General features: G+C 40.4%; 1 protein-coding gene across 2 annotated transcripts in view; it reads right to left on the bottom strand.

The window, feature by feature from the left end:
* atp13a3 (ATPase 13A3) overlaps positions 1 to 19,102 on the bottom strand; it is a 33,285-nt gene extending 14,183 nt beyond the window's left edge. For both annotated transcript variants that reach the window (XM_035176527.2, XM_035176526.2), the window contains exons 1-12: positions 18,839 to 19,102; positions 11,077 to 11,157; positions 7,025 to 7,111; positions 6,763 to 6,936; positions 4,831 to 5,064; positions 4,182 to 4,252; positions 3,800 to 3,883; positions 2,910 to 2,979; positions 2,493 to 2,627; positions 1,467 to 1,539; positions 534 to 665; positions 191 to 373 (exon numbers count right to left, since the gene is read on the bottom strand). In XM_035176527.2, coding sequence (XP_035032418.1) covers positions 191 to 373; positions 534 to 665; positions 1,467 to 1,539; positions 2,493 to 2,627; positions 2,910 to 2,979; positions 3,800 to 3,883; positions 4,182 to 4,252; positions 4,831 to 5,064; positions 6,763 to 6,936; positions 7,025 to 7,075 — 1,207 coding nt within the window. In that variant the 5' untranslated portion in view covers positions 7,076 to 7,111; positions 11,077 to 11,157; positions 18,839 to 19,102. The remainder of the gene's footprint in view (positions 1 to 190; positions 374 to 533; positions 666 to 1,466; positions 1,540 to 2,492; positions 2,628 to 2,909; positions 2,980 to 3,799; positions 3,884 to 4,181; positions 4,253 to 4,830; positions 5,065 to 6,762; positions 6,937 to 7,024; positions 7,112 to 11,076; positions 11,158 to 18,838) is intronic.
* Positions 19,103 to 21,521: the final 2,419 nt, after the last annotated feature.

Genomic DNA, 21,521 nt, shown 5'->3' on the forward strand with positions numbered 1-21,521 from the left:
AAGCAAAGAGTGACACTTTTGTGTTAATGGGGGTGTGTGGTCGATCCCTTTAATGATTACATCAGAGATGCTCTTCGGATAAAGTGAGTTGGTGTCCTTCAATCTCACTCACAATGTACCAGTTTTTATACAAAGCATCAAGGACATTTACATCAAATTAACCTCAAAACACATTTAATAACACACCTACCTGTGCGAACCACCACAGCCTTGACCATTTCACCAGTGTAGAAGCGGGTCTGGATGACATGGGTGCCACAGAAGAGTGTATGTCTCTTATAGTCCTCTGTGTTGTAGGCACTGTCAGCCTCCCCCATCATCTCTTCTGGCCCTGGGTTTGGGAGGTTGGTCTTTGTCACAGGAACGCTCTCACCTGACAGAGAGCAGACCTATATCAAGACTGGCTTCTAGGAGGTGTACTTACACACGTTTTTGTTGTTGTGGAGTCTCCTGTATCTACAAATATATAAAATATTCCAACAAATCTCTTTCCAAAGTTATCAGACTTTCGATTTTCAGATATGTCCTCTAACCTGTGAGCATGCTTTCATTGACGATGCAGGTGCCGCTGATCAACACGGCATCACATGGCATGATGGTCCCATTGCTGGGAATGACCATCACATCACCAGGCACCAGATCAGTAGACAGAATCTCTTCGATATCTGCCAGGTAGGAGGGTACAATGGAAGAATAGAGAAGGTAAATGTGTGCATTTGACACACAGGTGGAGAGCAAAGTGGGTAATAAAATATAGGAGAGACAATTAGGAGTGTGGCTAAAGTGTATAAATGATCCAACAGTAGCAGATGGTGGATTTGGGGAATGGAGGAGTGAGGAAGGAGATATTTTGTGACAGAGTCCCAGAGTCTCATTCAGCACATATCTCATTACTCACACCCCCTTAGGCAGCAGTAGGAAAAAGCATCTCAAGCAGGGGCCAGGGCAATGAATGGATGCATAAAGAAAAATGTTGGTGGTGTATAAACCTTCATAGCAATGTTTCTGACAGATTCAGACTATGAGTTAAATATTCTCCTTTGTCCAACTCATGGAGGTAATCTTAGTTATCTGATAAGATACGTGATGAAACTGTCAGCGCGTATGCATCCCCTCTGCAGACGCTATCACCCATTGTAAAATGAATGTAGCTATATAAAAGGCACGTGCAAAACCATTAAAGAGTGCTTTTTTTATTGTGCTAAACCCACTGTCTAACATGCACACACTCTAACTCTGCGGTCTCCCCAACTAGTAGCCATCTGGAAGACAGCCAAAGGAGAGTGACTGTGTGACTGAGTCTGGTCCAGCACAGAAGCAGAAAAATGCCAACTGTCTGGTTTGTAAAAGCACTCTTCAAAAAGGCTGGGAACCAAATAGAATAGTACACGATATGAGCTACTACTTCCATTTATGTACAGAGGCATTCATGAAAAACTGCACACACAAAAATAAAATTGACAAACCATTGTTGGCTCGGCATACAGACACACGGACAATACTGTGAGCTGCCACCATATCGTGAAGCATGATGTATTGCTGGAGAAGAAAAGACAAAGAAAAGAGTGATGAAAAACTTCTCTATTCCCATGAGCACCTCTGTTACTGCAAGGGTGTTTCTGTCTGGGTTTGTAAAGCCAGGGGCAGCAGACCGTGTGAATATGAGCCTTTATGCTGCCTTCAAAACCCTGGATCAGGCACGAGTTGGGCAGCGAGTCATTCTGACAGGGGCTCTCACTGGTGCCGTCACATTACAAACTTGGTTGCACCAGAGCAGTCAATAAACAGCAGTATAATAGGATTGTAATATGTAATGTAATATGCATTTGTCTGTTTGGTACTACAAATAATGTTTCATACAGGGGAGGTAGACTTTTGTGGAAGCCAATGTAAGATAAAACCATACTGATGTCAATTATGTGAAAGATAAGATGCACCTTGTTGGTATTATTATCAGTAAAATAATACCACTTTCCACATGCAGTCGTATTCCTGGTTTTAAAGGCTGTTTTACGAAACCTCTAAGCTTATATGGTACTTACATGTAGCACTTCTAGTTTGGCTTTTATGAAGCAAATTGCAAAAATACTTGATTCTTGTTGTTTTGGGTGTTTACCCTCATGGTTGAATGCACTTATTGTAAAGTTGCTTTGGATTAAAGCATCCGCTGAATGAAACGTATTGTAATGTAATGTAAAAGTAAAGATTTGAGTTCCCTCTAGAAATTGGGCCATCTTATCTCAATAGCTTTTGCTGTTATAAATATGCCCTACCATGTGAATAAAATCAAAATGCATTTTATAAAATCTTAATAGCAAATACATCCAAATTGTGAACTATGATGGGCTAATTGTTAAAGTCTAAAGAAGATGTGGATCAGCAAATGGATCTAATTTCTCTTCCAATTCACTTTCACCTGGTTCTCTCTTAAATCTGCAGTATGCTAAACAGATCTAGTTTATTAAAGGGTCTCAGCAATTTGTGGAGCTCACCTTTTTGATGGTGTACACAGAGGTAGCTGTGGATATAACCGACATGAACACAATGGCCGCAGCATAGTAGTAATACTCATCGGCACTCCACAGGATCACACTGAAGAGCTGGAAGATGTAGAAAGGGTTTAGGACCTGCAGGAGGAGACAGAGGGAAAGATTAGTGCAGCAAATGCCGAGGTCAAAGTTTAAAGATTGTAATCACAGATAAAAACAGACCAATTGAGGACATAACCGAGGTGCTACTATAACTGAGGAAAGAAAAATGCTCATATAAATTATATGTATATAATAAAAATGATCAAGCTGAGTCAACTTGTTTTTTTTTTTTCTGTTTATAACCATAAGTTAAGAAAACTATCAAAACAAATCCCACTTGTAACTTTTGAGTTAAAGGCAATGCAAACTGGGCCTCACCTCTTTGATAAGCAGCTTGAAAACAGAAGGCACTTTCACTGAAATTTCATTCACTCCGAAGAACAGTTTCCTGACAAGTGGTGAAAGAGACATTCATTAGGTCAAGTGTTCTGAATCAGCTCGTCTAAAGACAAACACGTGCAGGATGGAATGGAAATACACAACATAGTACCATTAAAATATATAGGTCGTCTTTCTAAATAGATAAGTTCACCAGATGATTTCACTGATCGAATTCTCGACTTTCGATGAAGAGCTTCGAACTAAGTGCATGGGTGAGGAACCTTTTCCCTTTCAAGGGCCATTTATATTTTTAGAACCTTATCCTTTGAGGGCCCATGGCTGGAGCTGCTTCTCTTTGGCGAGTGAGCAGATGTCAGATGATTGTGATGACGATGCTACTCACAGTTGGTTTTCCAGGTTTTGGTCAGTCAGACTCGAGGGGAACTGAGTCTTTAAAAGAACTACTCATAGTCGGTTGTCCCAAACTGAGAGATGGAAATGCTTCTCAGCTCAATGATTTTGCATTGTTGGATCAGGCACAATAGCTCTACTCTACAGTAAATGGCTTAACAAATATAATCAGTTCTTTTTGTTGACTTTTCATATTCCAAAATGTCTCATCAAATTCCTGCGGGAGTTTTGGGAACGACGAAAACCACAAAACTTGTCTGCATAACGATGTCTCTGACAAAATGACTTCCTTCTTTACAGTCAGTATGATGCAGGTCAGCGATAGTAAATAACTTCTACATGTGTGTCAAACTGCTTAGCCAGACGTCGACCACCTCTGAACTAGCGTAATCCACTGGGCTGTGTACCATTTAAATTGGCATATCTGGGGAGTTCCTGCATTTATATCTGGCATAACCAATCCCTCAGACAGTTACCTGTACTCCTGCTGGTTCCTGGTCAGGCCTTCACTGTGCTCCGAGTGGAGAGTGGAGCAGCTGATCTCTAAGTCCTCCAGGCCACTGTGGCAAGGAATGTTGTTCAAAGTACAAGGCAACGTGGACATTTTTAATTACACATAACAGTGCTATCAATGCAGGTCAAACTATTTATTTAGCAATATAAAGATGAAACAAGCAAAATAGCTCTATTTTGCTTGTTTCATCTTTATATTGCTGTTATCATTATGGCAGAGTTTTACTGTAAACATGCTTCCAAAAAAACCATTTGCCAATTTAGCTTACTGTAAGAAATATAAATCCAGCTACATCTTTAAAAAAGGTATAAAACAAAGCCAAGAAAATGTCTGTAAGTGCTTACCTTAAATCTTGAAAGTTCTGCACCTCGTCATTCCAGTAATACTTTGTGCTATGGAAGGTAAAATAGCGGATCTGAGGGATACAGAGGTGAGAGGGGCAGAAGGAAAAGAATTTCATTTGACGCATGTCAGCATTTTCAGCAATGTTGTCAATACAATTCAAAGCAAATTTACAAGGAAAACAGCAACAATAATAAAAGCAATTCGAGAAAGTGCAATATCCCATTCAATTAAGTCAATGTAAATATTTCAGTGGAGGTAATTGTATAGTACTTGTATAGTTAGGTTTACTGCTTGGTTATGGAAAGCATGTGGTCAATGTAGAGTAGCCAAAAGAACAGCAAGTCAAAGGAGGGCAAGTGTCTCTATCTTCGACAGAAAGAGAAAGGCCAAGGCAGCGTTCTGTATTATCTAACGCACCTCGGTCCAAAACTTTGAGACCACTTTCTCTTTAACTTCTTTAGTGGAAGTGCTCCAGAGTTTTGTACATGTGTATATTTTAAGAATTAGTTTTTTCCCCCCATCACGACATAAATACGAAGTCTAAAACATCAAAACCATTCTATCAACTGTAGAAACCAACTGATTGATGGTTGCCATCGTTGATGGGTATGTGTGTAAATACAGTACATTGCTGAGACGGGCACCTACTTGCGTGGGCTGGTATTCTGCAAATCTTCTGATGAGCTCCTGAGCGGGGCTGCCATCGGAGGGGTGAGTGGTGTGTCCGTTGGCTAGAGAGGGGGAGGCTGGGGATGAGAAGGGGCAGGAGGGAGAGGAAGGGGAGCAGGGGGAGGTGGTCTGGGTCTCCAGGCTGTGGAAGGGGTCACTCCCCGGGGCCAGCATCACTCGCACCCTGGCCAGGAACCAGCGCCGAAACTCATCCTGGTGAAACAAATACATGAAGAAAGTGAAACTACTGAACTTTAGGTCCCTTCATTCATCCCACAGCCTATAAATATAGATGATTCTAAACATTTTGTTATGATTTCTATCGTGAAAAACAAATTTAAAGCATTTTGCCGAAGTTTTCATTGTGATGAAAGGCAGGAGTGTGGAAAGTGACAAGTTTGTGGTGTTGGCTTGCACCTGCAACAAGCTGCATTTACTGACCTCTGCAAGGAAAGAGAGATGTTCAAACTACTATAAGATACGTTATCACACTGCATTGTATTTTTGACAAATATCAATCACTCAACACTACGTGACACTGTCAGTGTGCATTTCCCTGTATTCTACTTACAAAACTTTATTATTGTTTCACCAATACATAAAACAGCACATCAACGATGCCACCAAACACATACCGTAAATGAAAAATTATAAACATAATTTGCCAAAAAAAGAAGGATATTGTAAAACTTCTTGTTCATTACCAGGCAAGATGTAATATATATAATATCATATGGCCCGAATATAATTCACCTTAAAATCTTGACCGTACTGAACATTAATCCTGGACAAAATTCAAACCTCTGTCCCCCATCACTCACACTGACATTTACAATGTCATCAACAACTAGAATGAGATACACAGATTTATATACACATGATAAAAGGATGAATACACACACATGCACCCTAGCATGAGACCAAAAGAGAGAGAGTAATGTATACAAACACACACCCACTCACACAGAGTGAATGTTCTGAACACACTGTTGGCAAGCTATCTGTGCATTCCTGCTGGTGTGACCGTCTGCAGGAATCAGATCTTCTCAATGTATTTACTGTGCTGCAACAATACATCAGTTGTATTCACTGACAGCTTTAAGAGCATATGAGCTTGAAAGATTTATCTTCTGCATATATCTTACTTCTAAGTTACGCCTGACAGCATTTGGACATGAAATCCATGCAGTTAACTGGATATCTTGAAAAATGAATCATGAGTGTTGTTTTTAAAAACTACAATCTCAGAAAAATGTAACATAAAATGCAATTACTGTAAAAAAAGAAGATCTGCTTGTAAATTATTAGGATACAGACAGGCCTGTAAATTAAGTTATATAATACAATGTAACTTATAATGTACCATGTGTCCTGAATCCTCCTACATGGGCAACAGCTTATCTATTAGTCCGTTCTCCAAACTACAGTGGAAGATAAATCTTATTTCTTCAATTGTGTTTACTTTATTTTTCTAGGCTTTCAGAGGCTCAACATGAGATGAACAAACAATTCAAAATATTGAAATGTAAATATAAAATTTCAAACCTTAGTTTGCTACAAGAGCTACAACTAATATTAAAATTATTTTCATTATTTTACAATTATCATCTTTAGTAATTGTTGAGTCTATGAAAGGTTACAAACTATGAAAAAAATATATTTACAATTACTTGAAGTTCACAGTAATGTTTTTAGTTTGCATTTGTTGTTCAACCAAAAGTACAAAATCTAATGATTTTCAATTTACTGTCATTTATAAAATTACATATTAATATAAAATGCAGCAATCCTGACATTTGATCAGCATCATAGCTCATATTTTATGAATGGAAAATTACTAAAAGGATAAATCGATTAGCAGGTGGCTACAGATTAATTTAGCTAATCATCGCAGCTGTACAGGTTACCTACCACGGAGCGCAGCAACACCACTTCAGCATCACGGGCTGTGGTACGGGTGCAGGTGGATTTGACGCACCACTCTGGCATCCAGTAGAGCAGCAGGAGGAGGAAGCCCCCTGTACACAGCACCCCGAGGCCCACTAGGACCAGTCGCCAGCGACAGAGACGGTAGCCCTGAAGCTCCTAAAATGTGTAACAAGAGAACATGGTGCAGTTTGATGAGTGTGAGAGCAACAGCTCCTACATTGGCATTGATGTAAAATGACAGTACCATCTCCTCCTCCTCGCCCTTGTTGAGGACCTTCAGGTCTTCCTTCTCCATGCTGCAGAACAGTGTGCCAAGCCCCTTCCTTAGTCACTGTAAATACAACAGACAAAATGTCAGTGTGAACTTTGGAGAAATATTTCAGCTCTGCCACAGCCTATCAAAACAGTGGCTCAACACCAGAGGGTCACACACCCCAGGCGGGGGTCACAAGGTTTTCTAGGGAAATTGTGCAGCAGAGTAACATGTGGAAAATGCTGTGTATTTGTCATCAATGCATTAATCAACTTCCTCTCTTACATAATGACGTGAAAAAGCCAGAAAGGGGAAAAACCCAGGTCATTCACTGTTTTCATTTCCTGTATTTCTGTGGTTGCAAAATCATGCATTCACTCCGCATGGCTTCACAGATGGGGTTTATAAACTGAGAAGGATTTGGAACTGTTACTGTGCAGCCAGTTACCATTTAATCTGGTATCAAAATCTAGTGGTACGGTGGTGGTGCAAACCCAAAAGGGCAACTTGGGAGGCACCTCAAATCTGATTAACCAACCTTGGTCCCACTCCAACACAACATTCTATGATTAACACTAAAAATACCAGAATTCAAGTACGACATTATTTAAAAAAAATGTAAAGATCATCCATTATTACATCACGTTCATTGATTCTGCGTTAATAACTGCCACTACTAGTGGATCGGTAACAGTTGAAAAAGTTGTCTAAAAGTGATAATAGATAAAAACAATTTAAATAGTTGGCTGAAAGTAGTTAATTGGCTAAGTTATAGTATCAAAGTTATAGGTAAATAGCTCGGTTGAAATTGCTGGACAATAGTGCAAAAAATATATGGTTGAACTATAGTCAATAGTATAGTGGCTAAATCAAGGAAGAAACTTTAAAAGGTTAGCTAAAGGCAATAATGGATACATGAGGGATTTGTGAATGAGTGTGACACATAATTACAAGGCATCTGTGCTAGACAAGTCTTTAGGAGGGAGGGTCTTTTCGGCCCTAGTATCCCCTGAAGCGGACATTAGTGAGGTCGGGGGTCCACAGCAGTATCAGTTGGAGACAGTGGCTGCAGATGTCTCGGTCGACTTTTTTGTTTATTGGTCTTGTGAATGCAGACATTGGCTAATGCCGATTATGAGTCACTATGTGTATAACAGGCTGACATACTTAGAAAATGTTAAACATGCATGCATTGTGAAATGTTCAATAGTGCATGGATTTCAATGAGGAACTGTGTGAGAGGACATATTATGATTTTCTAAGGACATCCAATGGACATAGTGAACTCTTCAACTGTTTATGGGGAAAAAGCATAAGGCAGATAAAACTTTGGATACAATGTACAGTGAAGATCACACAGGGTTAGTAATTCACTGATAAACACAAACTATGAAAATGTAGAGCCCTTCTTAGACAGCTGCTTGACCTCAGAACACCTGAGACTAAAACGACTGAGTCAGCAGATATGTGTTACCCAATATCAAGCTTGTCCCGCTTTCCTCCCCTCAGTTGTCCCAGAGGAGTAGCGAGCTGCCAAGGAAGGTACACTGTCACTGTGTGTGTGAGTGTCTCTGAATTCTGATATTGACAGAGAGGGGCATCTGGGTCAAAAACAAACAGGCCGTTAAAAACGCTTAAATCTGTCTATGAGGCTAAAAGCTAAAATAAGCTTCAGCAGGTTACTTTGTCATTTATGGATCATACACTGTACAGAGACAAACAATGAAGCAGACTGTTCAGAGTCGAACTGTGAGTAGAAAAAATAAAGCTTAATTGGGCTAATGGCTTTAGTTCCAGTTGGGAATCAATTAGTCAATCAGGTATACTCAGCATTTCACTGGGGATTTTGGGGGAACTGGCAACAACCCATCATGCCCTACAATTATGTCATCAGGTTTTTGAGGGATAAAGGCACAAGCCAAAACATTGGTGGACAAGCTTTGTCATGGTAATTCCAATCATGCCACATAAAAAAAACTGAAGGAAGTAACAAATTAGAGATGGACATTAATGTCTGGCGTCTTTGTTTACATGATGGATTTGCTTGAAACCACATCCAGCCGAGGGCAGGACAAAACTTGCTTCTGTGTCTCTGTGATTTGTAACAGTACAGCTTACACACACTATGCTACTGTTGTACATCATATCATGAGTCATGTTGAGTTCAGGTAAAATCCTGCACTTCCACAGAATTAACTTAAAAAGTACTGAAAAACGAATCAGTATCTCTCGTCTTTATGCACAACACTTACACATCATAACTGAGGGAGCTAGAGTTGGGTGAAAAAGAACAAGGTGGCAAAGGGGGAAGAGTAGCCACACAAAAAGAAATAGCCTGTACAAGGTAGGGTCCATGCCAACACACATTACATTGGATAATGTGTGCAAACAGACAAAATGCATTTGCTAATGATTATAATAATTTGCAATGCTCTCAGATACAATAGTCATTCAACCACACAGTCCTCAATTCATTAATTCATCTACAAGCTTCTACAACTTATTCAAAATTGAAACACAAAAACACACATTTTCTAACCTGTAGACTAATTACTGCCACATGAAAGCACGCTTAGGCAGAATATGATTCAGAGATGAAATAAAAAAGAGACAGACACGCACACGAACACAAAATAATACACCAAAAAAATGTAATTGAGTCATTGAGAATCAGAGCACCGGATGGTGCGACAAGGAACTGTGCCTACAGGGTCACCCTGCTACTGCCGCCACCAACCTACAAGACTCACTGATCCTGTATCGCGGCCCCCAGCACTTCGATCTTATCAGCCAGCTGCACCCGGCTGGACTTTTTCTCTGGCATACAGCGGGATATTTTGCTTAGGACCAAGCCCTTCCTTGTATTTTACAATAGCAGGCGCGAGGCAGTGGGTGCAGTGCAACAAGAACATTCCCTCCCCAGTCTCTGCAATGACTGGAAATGCCGACACCAGGGCATAATGGACACACTCTGTCACAACATTGTTGGTGGTGGTATGGCGACTCAGAAACAACACATCCATATAAAACTGCACCCAAGAGGAACTGATAAGTATCAAAGTTAAATGGTTTTTGAAACCAGAGAATGAGATGATAACGCAGTATGTTATGTTTGAATTATGTGTTCAGATAACAGCAGGGTAACCTCAGAAAACATAAAGGGCTTCTATAATTACAGGCTCCAAGCATCCAAACAGACAACAGACCAAAGTTGACAGTTTCAAGCTAAATTAAAATTGAACCAGCCCTAGAATCAGTAGCAATAGATCATTAGTAATTATAGCAAGACCGGTTTCTGTCCCGTACAAAGAAAACTGATTGATGGCCATTATTGTGGGCAGTAGTTCTACAGCAGAGTCAAGCTGAGGAAGACATTGGTCAGAATTAAAGCAATATGCTGGATGAGGTTTTAAATCAAAGTTTACCATTCTTTATGTCATGGTGCAAGCCTTTAGATCCATGGAGATCATGTCTCGTCCAGAAGCAGCCATCCAAATATTACTTTGCTTTATAATCCATACAGTAAAATAACACAGGATCCCAAAAGTCAATCTAGAAAATGAGCACTGCTAAGTTATATCTGCATCATTAAACAATCAAAATGATCAAGAGTAACCCGTTGTCCGATAAATATAAATAGATTGTTGGTTCTAAGTTTTACCAAATGAATTCACATAGCTCATTGGTATATTTGCAGCGCTGTCAGCTCAGTGGATTTACTGACTGGGTGAGCAGCCATTTGAGGGACTTCTTTGGATGAGAAACTGAGGATGGTGATCTGGCCGAAACGGACATGAAAACTACTGAATCACTACAGTGTCTATGTGAACAAAGCATAATTGGCTGATGCTCAATCAGAGCCCAAAGCAGAGAGTTAAGACAAGAGTTGGATAAGCTTCTTGGTAGTTTTATGTGTTTCTCACAGGGTTTCACTTTCACATTTCAATATTCTCTGCAATTCAGTCATTTATAAGAATTCACTCTACTAGGCTGCATTTTCTCAGCAATCCAACAGCATTACACAAGAAGAACTTTCTAGTTACCTTGAGAACCAGGGACAGGATGCCCCAGGCAGTCCTCCACCCCGTAGTTAGCTTGCTCTCTCACCACACCAACCTGGAACCCTGGGGGGGAGAAAGTTCATTGTAAACGGTGAGCATAAATTAGCCTTTCAAGTCTATCAACTAATTTGACAACGTTTAAACTGTAGGTAACCTGGGAGAGACAGTTACATACTGTATAATCATCCCGATTATTGAGGATTTTTTTTTAAGTTAATTAAGAAAAATTAAACAAATTAGTTTACTGTCTGAAGCAAGTTCAACACTCAGCTCTTAGTATTGTGGAATACCCTAAAAGAGAGAACAAATCTTAAGACCATGACCACATGAATATCCTCCTTTTAGGACAGAATTACTAGAGGGCAAGTGAAATCCCACCATCCAAGTTCAGATTCATATATTCCTGTTCCCACCAGCTTCTGTGGACTCCTGTTGCCGCTAATCCTGTTTCTTTTACGGTTCATTGCCAGTAATTATTTCCTCCAGTGAATAAAGGTACTGGGAGCTGGATGGGTCATGATAAACTATGCCTCGAGCAAATAATTGTGACTTTATACAGAAACGGCGCCAGTTGGGGGGTGATTCCTCCTGACTCCTATTCAAGGCTTGGTTTCCTATCCTGTACAAATGATGATGAAATAATGTAATAAATCAGTTAGAGGTCGACCAATAGTGGATGTTTCAAAGGCCACTATTACACAGAACAAAGAGTTGGCAAGTATCAGCTTTCTTTTCCTCCCGGTCTACCTGTATTTAAGACAAAGTTTTGTATTATATATTTCAGAAATAACTTTTGTGGGGAGATATTAAACTGAAAACAAAGATTTAGCCCAGATTTTCTAACCTTAAAGCCAAAATAATCTGCTGCAGGTTTATCTCTGATGTAGTCTACATTGAAAAGGAGGGGGAAAGATATTTTAAGGTAAGTTATGTGAAGGAGAAACCAATGTTCACACTGGACTATAGAGGACCATATTTGGTGCCTCTAGGTCCTAGAGTCTAGGGGTCAGTTTGACTTCAGGGATATTTATAGATTCCTCAAACCCAGCCTAAAGCCACATTGTTGGCTCACATTTGATTAGTCTTCTATTGTAGCAATAAACAATGCCGGCCTGGGGAAAAAAACGACAAACAGGGAAAAAAAACGTGAGGCAGCTGTTGATATTTTTTTACAATTATTTGTGAAATGAGCATTCGGACCCTCCAATGCATCAGCTGCTTTCTGACTACTACAGGTAATGCATTCATTAACATAAGCAAATGGACCCATATCAATTATGTGTGATTTGCAGAAGTAAAGTTTCTACAAGAGGCCGAGCAACTTAAATCAGCCAAGACATTTGTACGGTGTCGAGCAAAGCAAAAGTATACAAACAATTAACTTAAAGGAAGCCAAGACTAGACATGTTCTCCTTTCCCTTTCTGTCCTGTTCTTCAACACAGACAAAAGGGAAAAGGTGAACAATGAGCCATGACCTAATGACAGAAGTCTATAATTCATTAAGAGGAAAAAGTGTTTTGTTGCCATCATGCTCTGCACTCAATGTCCTTTCTTTATCACTTCCCCTCCTACTCATGGGGTATTATAGCCAAGCTTTGTTCCAGATCATGGACCAATCAAGTTGTTAAATCACTTACTAAAAAAATCTTTGACCAATTGCCCTTCCACTGCTGTCTGAATAACCATAACACTTCCTTAGCCATCACACACAAAGTTGTTTACTTTTTCTCCCATGGAAAGACTGGTCAAATACACCAACTCGAGGTTACTTCGGTAACCCCTGGCCTTGGAGTAGTACGAGTGAGATGTCTCGTGGGAAACGCCCCTCTCAAATATTCAAATTCACTTTTACCTTTGAGCTCTCAGTGGCTGGCAGTCATGAGCAAATGTGAGCGGCAACGACCAGCCAGCAGCAGAGCAGAGACCCTAGATACAGACCCCCTTAAACAGGACACAATTAACTGTAGAAAATGCCTAATTGCTGTTGATGAAGTCTGACAGAAAGGACACAATTGCAGTAACTCTCCACTTACACTCACAAAGAGACATGGTGGATGGTTCCCTGGTAATCTGAATAGTATTACTAACCCCCCACGATAGACCAGGAGTTTTTAAACTAAAAGACTCACAGGCCAAGACAGAACAAGTCACTGCGCGTGGAGGCAAAATATCTTTCCGTGCGCCTCGGACAGAAGCTCCCTGTACAGCAGGAGGAGCCATGGGCAACTGCATGGACAGCCAGTAAAGAGCTATTAGAGTCAGGGACAAATTGTTCACCCAAACTGGGAGCAGTGTCAGAGAAATCAGGGCAAGTGACGGAAATGCATACAGTAGGGCATGACGCCACTCATGCACAAATACTTCGACCCCCAGCATGCTCTGGTGGTGCAAGGGAAAAAACAGTGGAAACTGCATTATCTCTCCTGACACAAACGGTTCTGCCGCTGAGGCACCAAATGGTTTCCAACCTGCCCCTCCTCACCTGTGGGCATCCTCCAATCTGCGTAAAAGGAGGTCTGCCCCATAATTCTGGACACAAGGGATATGCACCAATCTCATTGAGATGAAAAGCGTAACACTGGTGGTTGATGTAGGAATACCGGAATAATGTTAACAGCAACACTTGCATGCTTCAGAATAAAAGTAGCAGTGATTCCACGTTGATAAATTAATTATAATAGTACTTATAACAGCACCAGCAGTTTATAGAAGTTTATAGAAACTTTGCCCCATATAACTAAGAGGGAGTCTATGTCAAACTATGGCCAACTGCCCTCTTAATCCTAAAGACAAAGTTTGTGTTTCTGTAGCAATGATGCAGCTGAAATAAATGATTGAAACATGGTCATACACAATTACATAATTCAATTAATTGGATCCTAATGTTAAGGAAAACAAATTTGATATTGCGCTTATATTTGTTTTTATTGAGTCCCAAAAATTCTTTATGCCCCCCATAAATATTTCAACATTAGAAGAAATGTGTCCCTTGGACGAAAAAGGGAACAGTATGACAACAAAATAAGAGTGAAAGGGCTGGAAAAAAAGAATCTTACAGTTCAAAAGTGTACTCGGTTTTAAGTCACAGCACATGCTTTGGATTAACAGCGGCAATTCTTGACAGTCTGAAAACTGCTGATACCACTTTGCAAGAGATTAAAACATGGAGTTTTACTTCATAAAACGGATAATTGGTGCATAATAACCCTGGGTGACATAATATTCAACATAGATGAAACACGCTATCAAATTATTCAGTTTCTAGATTTCATGAGCAAAATTAAATAAGTCATTTTTTCTATATATACTTTGTAAACCATTCTTTTAAAAAACAAATTACACATCTTTAAATAAATATTGATATTGCTCCATAATTTAATCCCAACAAAAATGTCCTTGCGTCCCTTTTTAGCTTTTTTTATATATCAAACCTTCACATAACTGTCAAAACATTACTTTACTTGTCTTTGAAAAAAAAAAAAGTTTTAGAAAACTATGATCTTTATTTGAAATTAAAAACTAATCTGATCTGACCTTATAACTTAAAATCAGAGAGGGAATTTCAGTCAGCAATTAACTGAGTCCATCTGCAACGCTCACTGTATTCACCTTGCTCAACTGCGTTCTCAGGTTTGCATCACTGCGTTACATTTCACAGTTGTTCGTATTTACATTGAAAGTGTTCTCGAGTCCACTGATGTGGGTCGCTGGCTTGTCCTGATCTTGTTGGAGGCAAACCGCGATGCCGGCACTAGAAAGGTCTGTTTCTCTATCACACTGCACTTGGGCACCCACACTAAACAGTGCTGGGCCATGGAGAGGACTTTTTTCCATGTCGAGATATTTCTCATCTCCACTCTGAATCCACACTGGCGGGCCTTCCATCAGATCCCGATGTTTTAAAGCTCACCTGTGAGAAGTCTTGAGGTACAGGCTCAAAGGCCAATGGAATATTGGCACCTAACTTCTTAAACTGAGACTCAACTACCTCCAAATCTCCATTTTGACTTCAAGATCTCTCCCAGTGACGGGGACCTTCAAAGGTGAAACAGCAAGTACAATTTCTTGAGTCCAGGAATCTGTATTAACACAGCTACGTAACATAAATTAGGAGAGTTAATAACACCCCCATCATGCATATATCATTCCTCTATGCAAACTAATTATCTCCTCAGCCTCACCTTGACACTACAGAAGACACATATGCTAGCCAACCCACTGACTCTGTTAACATATAAACAGAAAAGAGAAAAGACAATGAATACGTTTTCCTGATAGCTGCTCGAGTATAATTAATATTTATGCTACTTGATCCGGATATTTTTAACACATCAGTGTTGGCTTGATTACATCTCCAATCCCTTTCTCATCCTTTGTTCACTGAAAGCTTTTCTTGTCTGGGTAGACCACAGATACCACGGCACGAATAAATAATAAGCAGCCAACAGTCAATATCTCAGTGTTTCCCACACATAGGGCTCTACTTGGGCGAGTGTTAAATACCATTGGTTATTCTCAGACAACCACCAGGTGTGTTATGTATGCCAGTATCCCTAATCCCACACATGGAATTAACTTGATTATACAATTATGGCTTCTGTCTCCCACATGCAATAAATATATTACACAGGTTCTACTGCAATACATTTTTACCATCTAGGTGAAAATTGATCTCCACAAATGTATCTTAACCAACTAAAACGTAATATACATGCATTTATAAAGTAGTAATTCCTTTTTTTGGGAAAAGCTTCAATCTTGTCAAATATTATGGTATAAAATTGAACCTACATCATATCAGGGCTTTCCACAAGGATATAGAGAAGCAGGCCAAATGTGAGCCGATCCAAACATTAGATTAAAATGTGGCCAAACTAACACAGGGAATCAGGAAGAAAGTCATTTGTCAATTTAAGGCCTATGACCTTCTTCAGTTGAGGTGGCCCTGGACCTATTTGAGGAAATACAGTAATGGGTAGTCCGTTATTTAGCTGACAGCTGGCACTTATGGAAAGCAATGCTGAGTATATAAAAAAACCTCTGCTGCTTTCTGCCCTCCCTGGAAGACATCTCCATCTCCCTGTGCCCCAGCAGAGCCAGGAAAATCACCACAGACAGCATTCAACTGTTCACTCTCCTGCCCTCTGAGAGGAGGTGCAGGAGCATTACATCAAGGACAAACATACACAAAAATTGTTTTTTTCCCAAGGGCTATCAGATCACTGAACCACAACATTGACAGTTTTACATGCTTTCTATTCAAATTCATCATAAGTGCAATACTCTATTTTTGTATTATGTATGTTATATTCACTGTCAAAGTATGTTGTAACTTTCCCGTTTGTTTTATCTTGCACTAAGCAGCACTCTGAATTCCGTTGTATAATCTTGTACAATGAAAATAATGTCTCTCTTTCATTTATTCAAGAATATAAAATATACATATTCTGGATAAAACCTATGTCATGAAGACAGAAATAAGAAAGTGATGAAGTACCAGTTATACATGTGTTAATCTAAGTACAATAAGGCGGATTGTGGGAAACCCGGAAATAAAGTGTCTAAGAAAATCCCAGAAGTCAGTCAGACATATAGTCTGTAACTCAATCTCAGAATGGTTATGTCGCCTGTGCTTCTAGATAAGAGCTCTGGTTACATTGGCACATTTTCATTGCCAAGACTATGCAGCCATGACAGAAGACTTAATCAGATTAAGCCTGGTACCTGCTGTCTTTCAGATCACTGAAAAGGCCGTCTTTCAGCAATTGAATGCTCTGTTGGCATAAACAAATTGTGGCTTAGGCAGACATTTAAGTTTCATTCGTTTAATTCATCAATTCATTTAAAAAGTGAACTTTATCATCTTTACTTTTATGTTATTCCTTTTTAATTACCAATTAACGTAACTGCTTAAATTATAAGTTTCAAGTTATTTAAACTCCATAAGACACCAGTAACTGGAACTCAATGTTGATGCGACACTGTAAATTGTTTTAATCCTATTTAGTCTTTGCAGGATAGATTGCTTTCATTACGCATTTAAGTTGCTGTCAGGCACATAATGGACAGTGCAAGCTGTCTAATCGTTGGAAATCTGTATCGGCCATGTGAGTCTCATACCTTTATATTTTGAGTTTGGAGTGGGATAACTTGAACTTACCTTCCTTAAAACATTTGTTTCTATACTGTTCCTTTAAAAAGTTCAAAGTTAAACAAAACTTATATCAGTTTTCCGTTTAAGAAAACATAATGGCAATCCACTGTGACCAAAGATTAGAACTGTGTGCAAGAACTGATGTTTTACTGCAGGCGTTTAAACTGATGTTCTAGCAGGGATAAAAACAAGATTAAAAATAAACCTAAAAACCAACATGGCATAGGTTTTCAATGAGTTCATTAAAGGATAACTCTGTGCTTTTTGAACCTGGACCTTGTTTTCTCATGTTGTGGGTGTAAATTACTGACAGGGAGTTGGGACACAGGTCTTTGCAGTAGCTCCACTACTGAGCAAAAGCAACATATACCCAGCAACTGCGAGACAGAGCTGCAATGTAATCCGACTGGGCATTTGTTCAACCTCAAAGTAAGTTCACAGAGGTGCTTAATTATACCAGACAAATTCAGACTGTTATTATTAACACAGTTCGTTCTTCATGTAAAAGAGAACCATGCTTCTCTTTAACCAAAAAAAAACAAACGCCTTTACTTTGCAATATTCAAAACCACCAGACTCCATCGACAAAAACAGCAATTTAGCCTATTGATCACAGGTCTTAGGGCTCGATCGGGCAGATTCTGATCATCACCTGAAAAGTATCACAAACAGAGACACAAAGAACAAGAGTTGCTGGTGTTGGATTACACTGCGGTACTGATTCACGGTAGCCAAACATACTGATCCTGCTCAAGGGTGGATTTCAAGATTTCAAATACCCCCCTAGTAATCATTTACATTTAAAAGCAGGTTAGCAGGTTAAATGAAGAAACGTCTGGGTTATCCTTTAAGTTGTCTTAACTAGAGACCAGACCACTGGGGCAGGTGTTCACAGGCAGTGAAGCTGTCAGAGAGGAGGCGTGTTGACGATTTACAGCCTCAATAAAAGCAGGATTTCATTGCGATGACTCGATCTATGGATATTGTATGAAATGTAGCTCCAACAATCCCAGCCACGCGAAATAAACCTCTCAATTATGCCATTTAGAAAACAAACAGACACCAGCACACGTTCACATCTGTGTTGTGTGTAGCCTCGTTGTAAGATCAATTCGATTTACACAGTGTTGTCCTTTCGTTAGCTTATATGTTAAAAGGCTTCCACGCAGATGTCAAATCTGGCTAATCGTGGGTACGAGCCCCGGGCAGCCGGTTAGCGCTTCATCGGGAAGACGTTTGCTGGATGTAGGCTAGCAGGCTAACGCTAGCCTGGCTTCATTGTTAGCGTGCTACTCGGTCACTAGCTTCATAACAAATTCCATGTGTCTCCCAGCGTTGGATCGTGCGTTCTACTTCCAGACAGTGCGAGTGGGTAGACGGGCTTCGAACCGCAGTCCTGACCCGGTTTCCCCCGCAACTACCGCGACAAGGAGGACGGTGGACGTCCGCACACACACACACTCGCATACACACACACACACTCTCACACACACACACACACGCTTCTGCTAACGTCGCCGCTCTTAGCTCCGCTGGGTAGCGACTGACACATGGGTGAGGATGACAGCGATGAAGGCGCAGCCACTCACCCAGAACCACCTGGTCACGCTGAAGATCACCTCCGAGTCATGGCGAGACGAGAGCGGCTCTTATCTGCGGGGAGACGTCGCGGAAGGAGGACGGCGGACCGGGGTTTCGCGGGGAAACGTCGCCGCGGCACACGGTCGGTCGGACGGGCGGAGAAGGAGAAGGAGCGCGGCGCCGCTGTGTGTTGACAGCTCAGCGGGACAGACTGAGGGCTACAGCGGCGGTGAACTGGCCCGAACTGGCTGCGTGACGGCAGGAAGTGACATGTGCTGAAATCACGGGAGCGAGAACACCGCCCACGACTCACCCAGAGAATGTGCTTCAAGTGAGGGGAGGGAGGTCTCTCACCTGCCGCTAGTGGGACATGATGGTGGTACGGACAGCCATGATGGTACTGACAGCCATGATGATACTGACAGCCGTGACGCCTCAACAGATAGTAATAACACGTGTGTTGCAGCAAGTATTATATTTAAGTACTTGAATATTTCATTTTTATGCTACTTTGTTCTGCTTCTCAGGACCTCTGCTAAAGTGAAGCCAAAACGTCTCGATCGCCACCTGGTGGTTGGCTGAGGTATAGGTCATAAACCACGACTCCCCATGTTAGCAAATGGTGTATAGACCAAATTAAAAAGTCTAACAGCTAATAATAATACTGTGTGTTTACTTATGTCATTTATATAAGTAAAATTTCATTAACCCCGCCTCCTCCATGTTAGCAAATGGGATATGGTCCAAATTATTAGCTGGCTGGCTGAGGTGAAGGTCATAAAATGAGCAGACGGGACAATGACCAAACTAAAGAGTCAGAGTTAGTCACAGTAAATTTTTCTCAAACATGGTGTCTGTCCTTTTAGATTATTCTCGTCACCCTGATGTATGTTTATTTTCCCTGCAAGTCTGGTTTTAAGTACTTTTTGATGCTATTGAAATGGGGTGAAATGTCATGGTGGACAGATGAGACTGATTCACAATTGGTTGAGTGTGTATATCAGTCAGCCATTACCATTTTGACAGCGCCTGACTCGTCTGAGTCAGGCGCTGTCAAAATGGTAATGGCTGACTGATATACCATATAAGAGGTGGACTGTGGGTGGAGCTGAGGTGAACTGAATGTGTGGACACAGTACATTTCTTAACCAAAGCCATGGTGTCATTCTTCATCATTCTGTGGCTTATAGCATCATGTTGTTGAGTGGCTTTTAGTCTCTCTGTTTTTTTGGTTTGGGGTTGTCATCGAGTATATGATTTGTGCCTCTTAGTAATGTTTCTGCATAAAGTTGGTGGTTTAGAGTTTCTTTTTGGGAAAATTGTCAGGTGAAGACCCGGAGCCACCTGATCCATTGAGCCCATGGGCATGTGTCCAGTAGACCAGTTTAGCAACTCACGGATATTTCCATTACAAAATACTCCCTTAAAATGATCAGACAGATGTAATTACTAAGTACTGAAAAGCGGTTAAAATACAATCACAAGCAAGTAACTAGAATGGCATTCATTAGAGCGCATACCTCCACCAAGACCCAGTAATACTACACATGATTGTATAGTTCTCATAGTAGAAATACTGTATAAAAGATACAAGGAAGTGGTCTGATAAATGACTTGTTTGTAATAAGTCATTGTTTAAGAAAGAGACAAAAATCATGGATCCACCTCTTAATCCATAGCCTCACAAAGATTTAATGGATTCTTCCCAGAACCAGGTTCCATCCCTCCACCGGGTTTGGTGGAAACGGGTTTCGTAGTTTTAAGTGTCATCCTACAAACAGATAAAGCAACAAACACACAAACAGACACTTGTGAAAGCATAATCTCCTTGTCCCGGGGGCCCACAAACAGGATATTTCCAATCATGCTAATTTCAGCAAACGTACAAACACTGTGAAACAAACGTCACTGGTGCTTCGAGCTCTCTGGTGAGTTTGAACTGCACATACATAAAGTTGAGGGAGTTGTAAGAGAAACATTTAATTAAAGAATAGACGAATCAAAGCACCAGAAGCTTAGATATAATTTTTTTCTTCCCAGGTGAGTCATTTTTCATAAACAGATCAACGCATTTCTCATGATGCAATCAAATATATCGGGTACGTGTAAATGTTTTCACAGGCTGAGTCGTACCATTTGTGGGAAGTAAACTGAGCTATGAGTCAAATCACTATTCTTAAGAAATTCACAATGAACTATTATCCAATTCTTTCTTCAGTAACTACTGGGTAATCATTCATTCCTGGCTTATTCAAGAGTTTTGTATTTCTCCTGAACATTGCCCCCCTCCCCTTCTAACAAACATGCAAAATGTCCCGCGGCCTCAAATCATCCACTATCTTCCATGTTCTGTGGAGGGATCACTGACGCACGGCCAAGAAAAACAGAAAGGCCCATTCCCCACTGCTGCTTCAGATGTGCTAATCCTTGCTCTTGATCACTTCTGCAAACAGAATTCCACCTTTTTATGTTGGACACGCTGTTTGTTTTCCTTTCAGCTGATCTCAGAAGGGACAGAGATGAGGCCCAGAGATGGAGCAATGCTAGCTCAGCATTTATCATAACTACAGACGACATTAATGGAGTGCAAATGCAATTTTTTTTCTTGAGTTTATTGGATATATTAGGAAAAACAGATTAAAAACCACAACTCACGTTAGGTCTATTTTCCAGAAGATTCTCTGGGTTAAG

The sequence above is a fragment of the Hippoglossus stenolepis genome, chromosome 14 (assembly GCF_022539355.2).
Source record: "Hippoglossus stenolepis isolate QCI-W04-F060 chromosome 14, HSTE1.2, whole genome shotgun sequence".
Taxonomy (NCBI): domain Eukaryota; kingdom Metazoa; phylum Chordata; class Actinopteri; order Pleuronectiformes; family Pleuronectidae; genus Hippoglossus; species Hippoglossus stenolepis.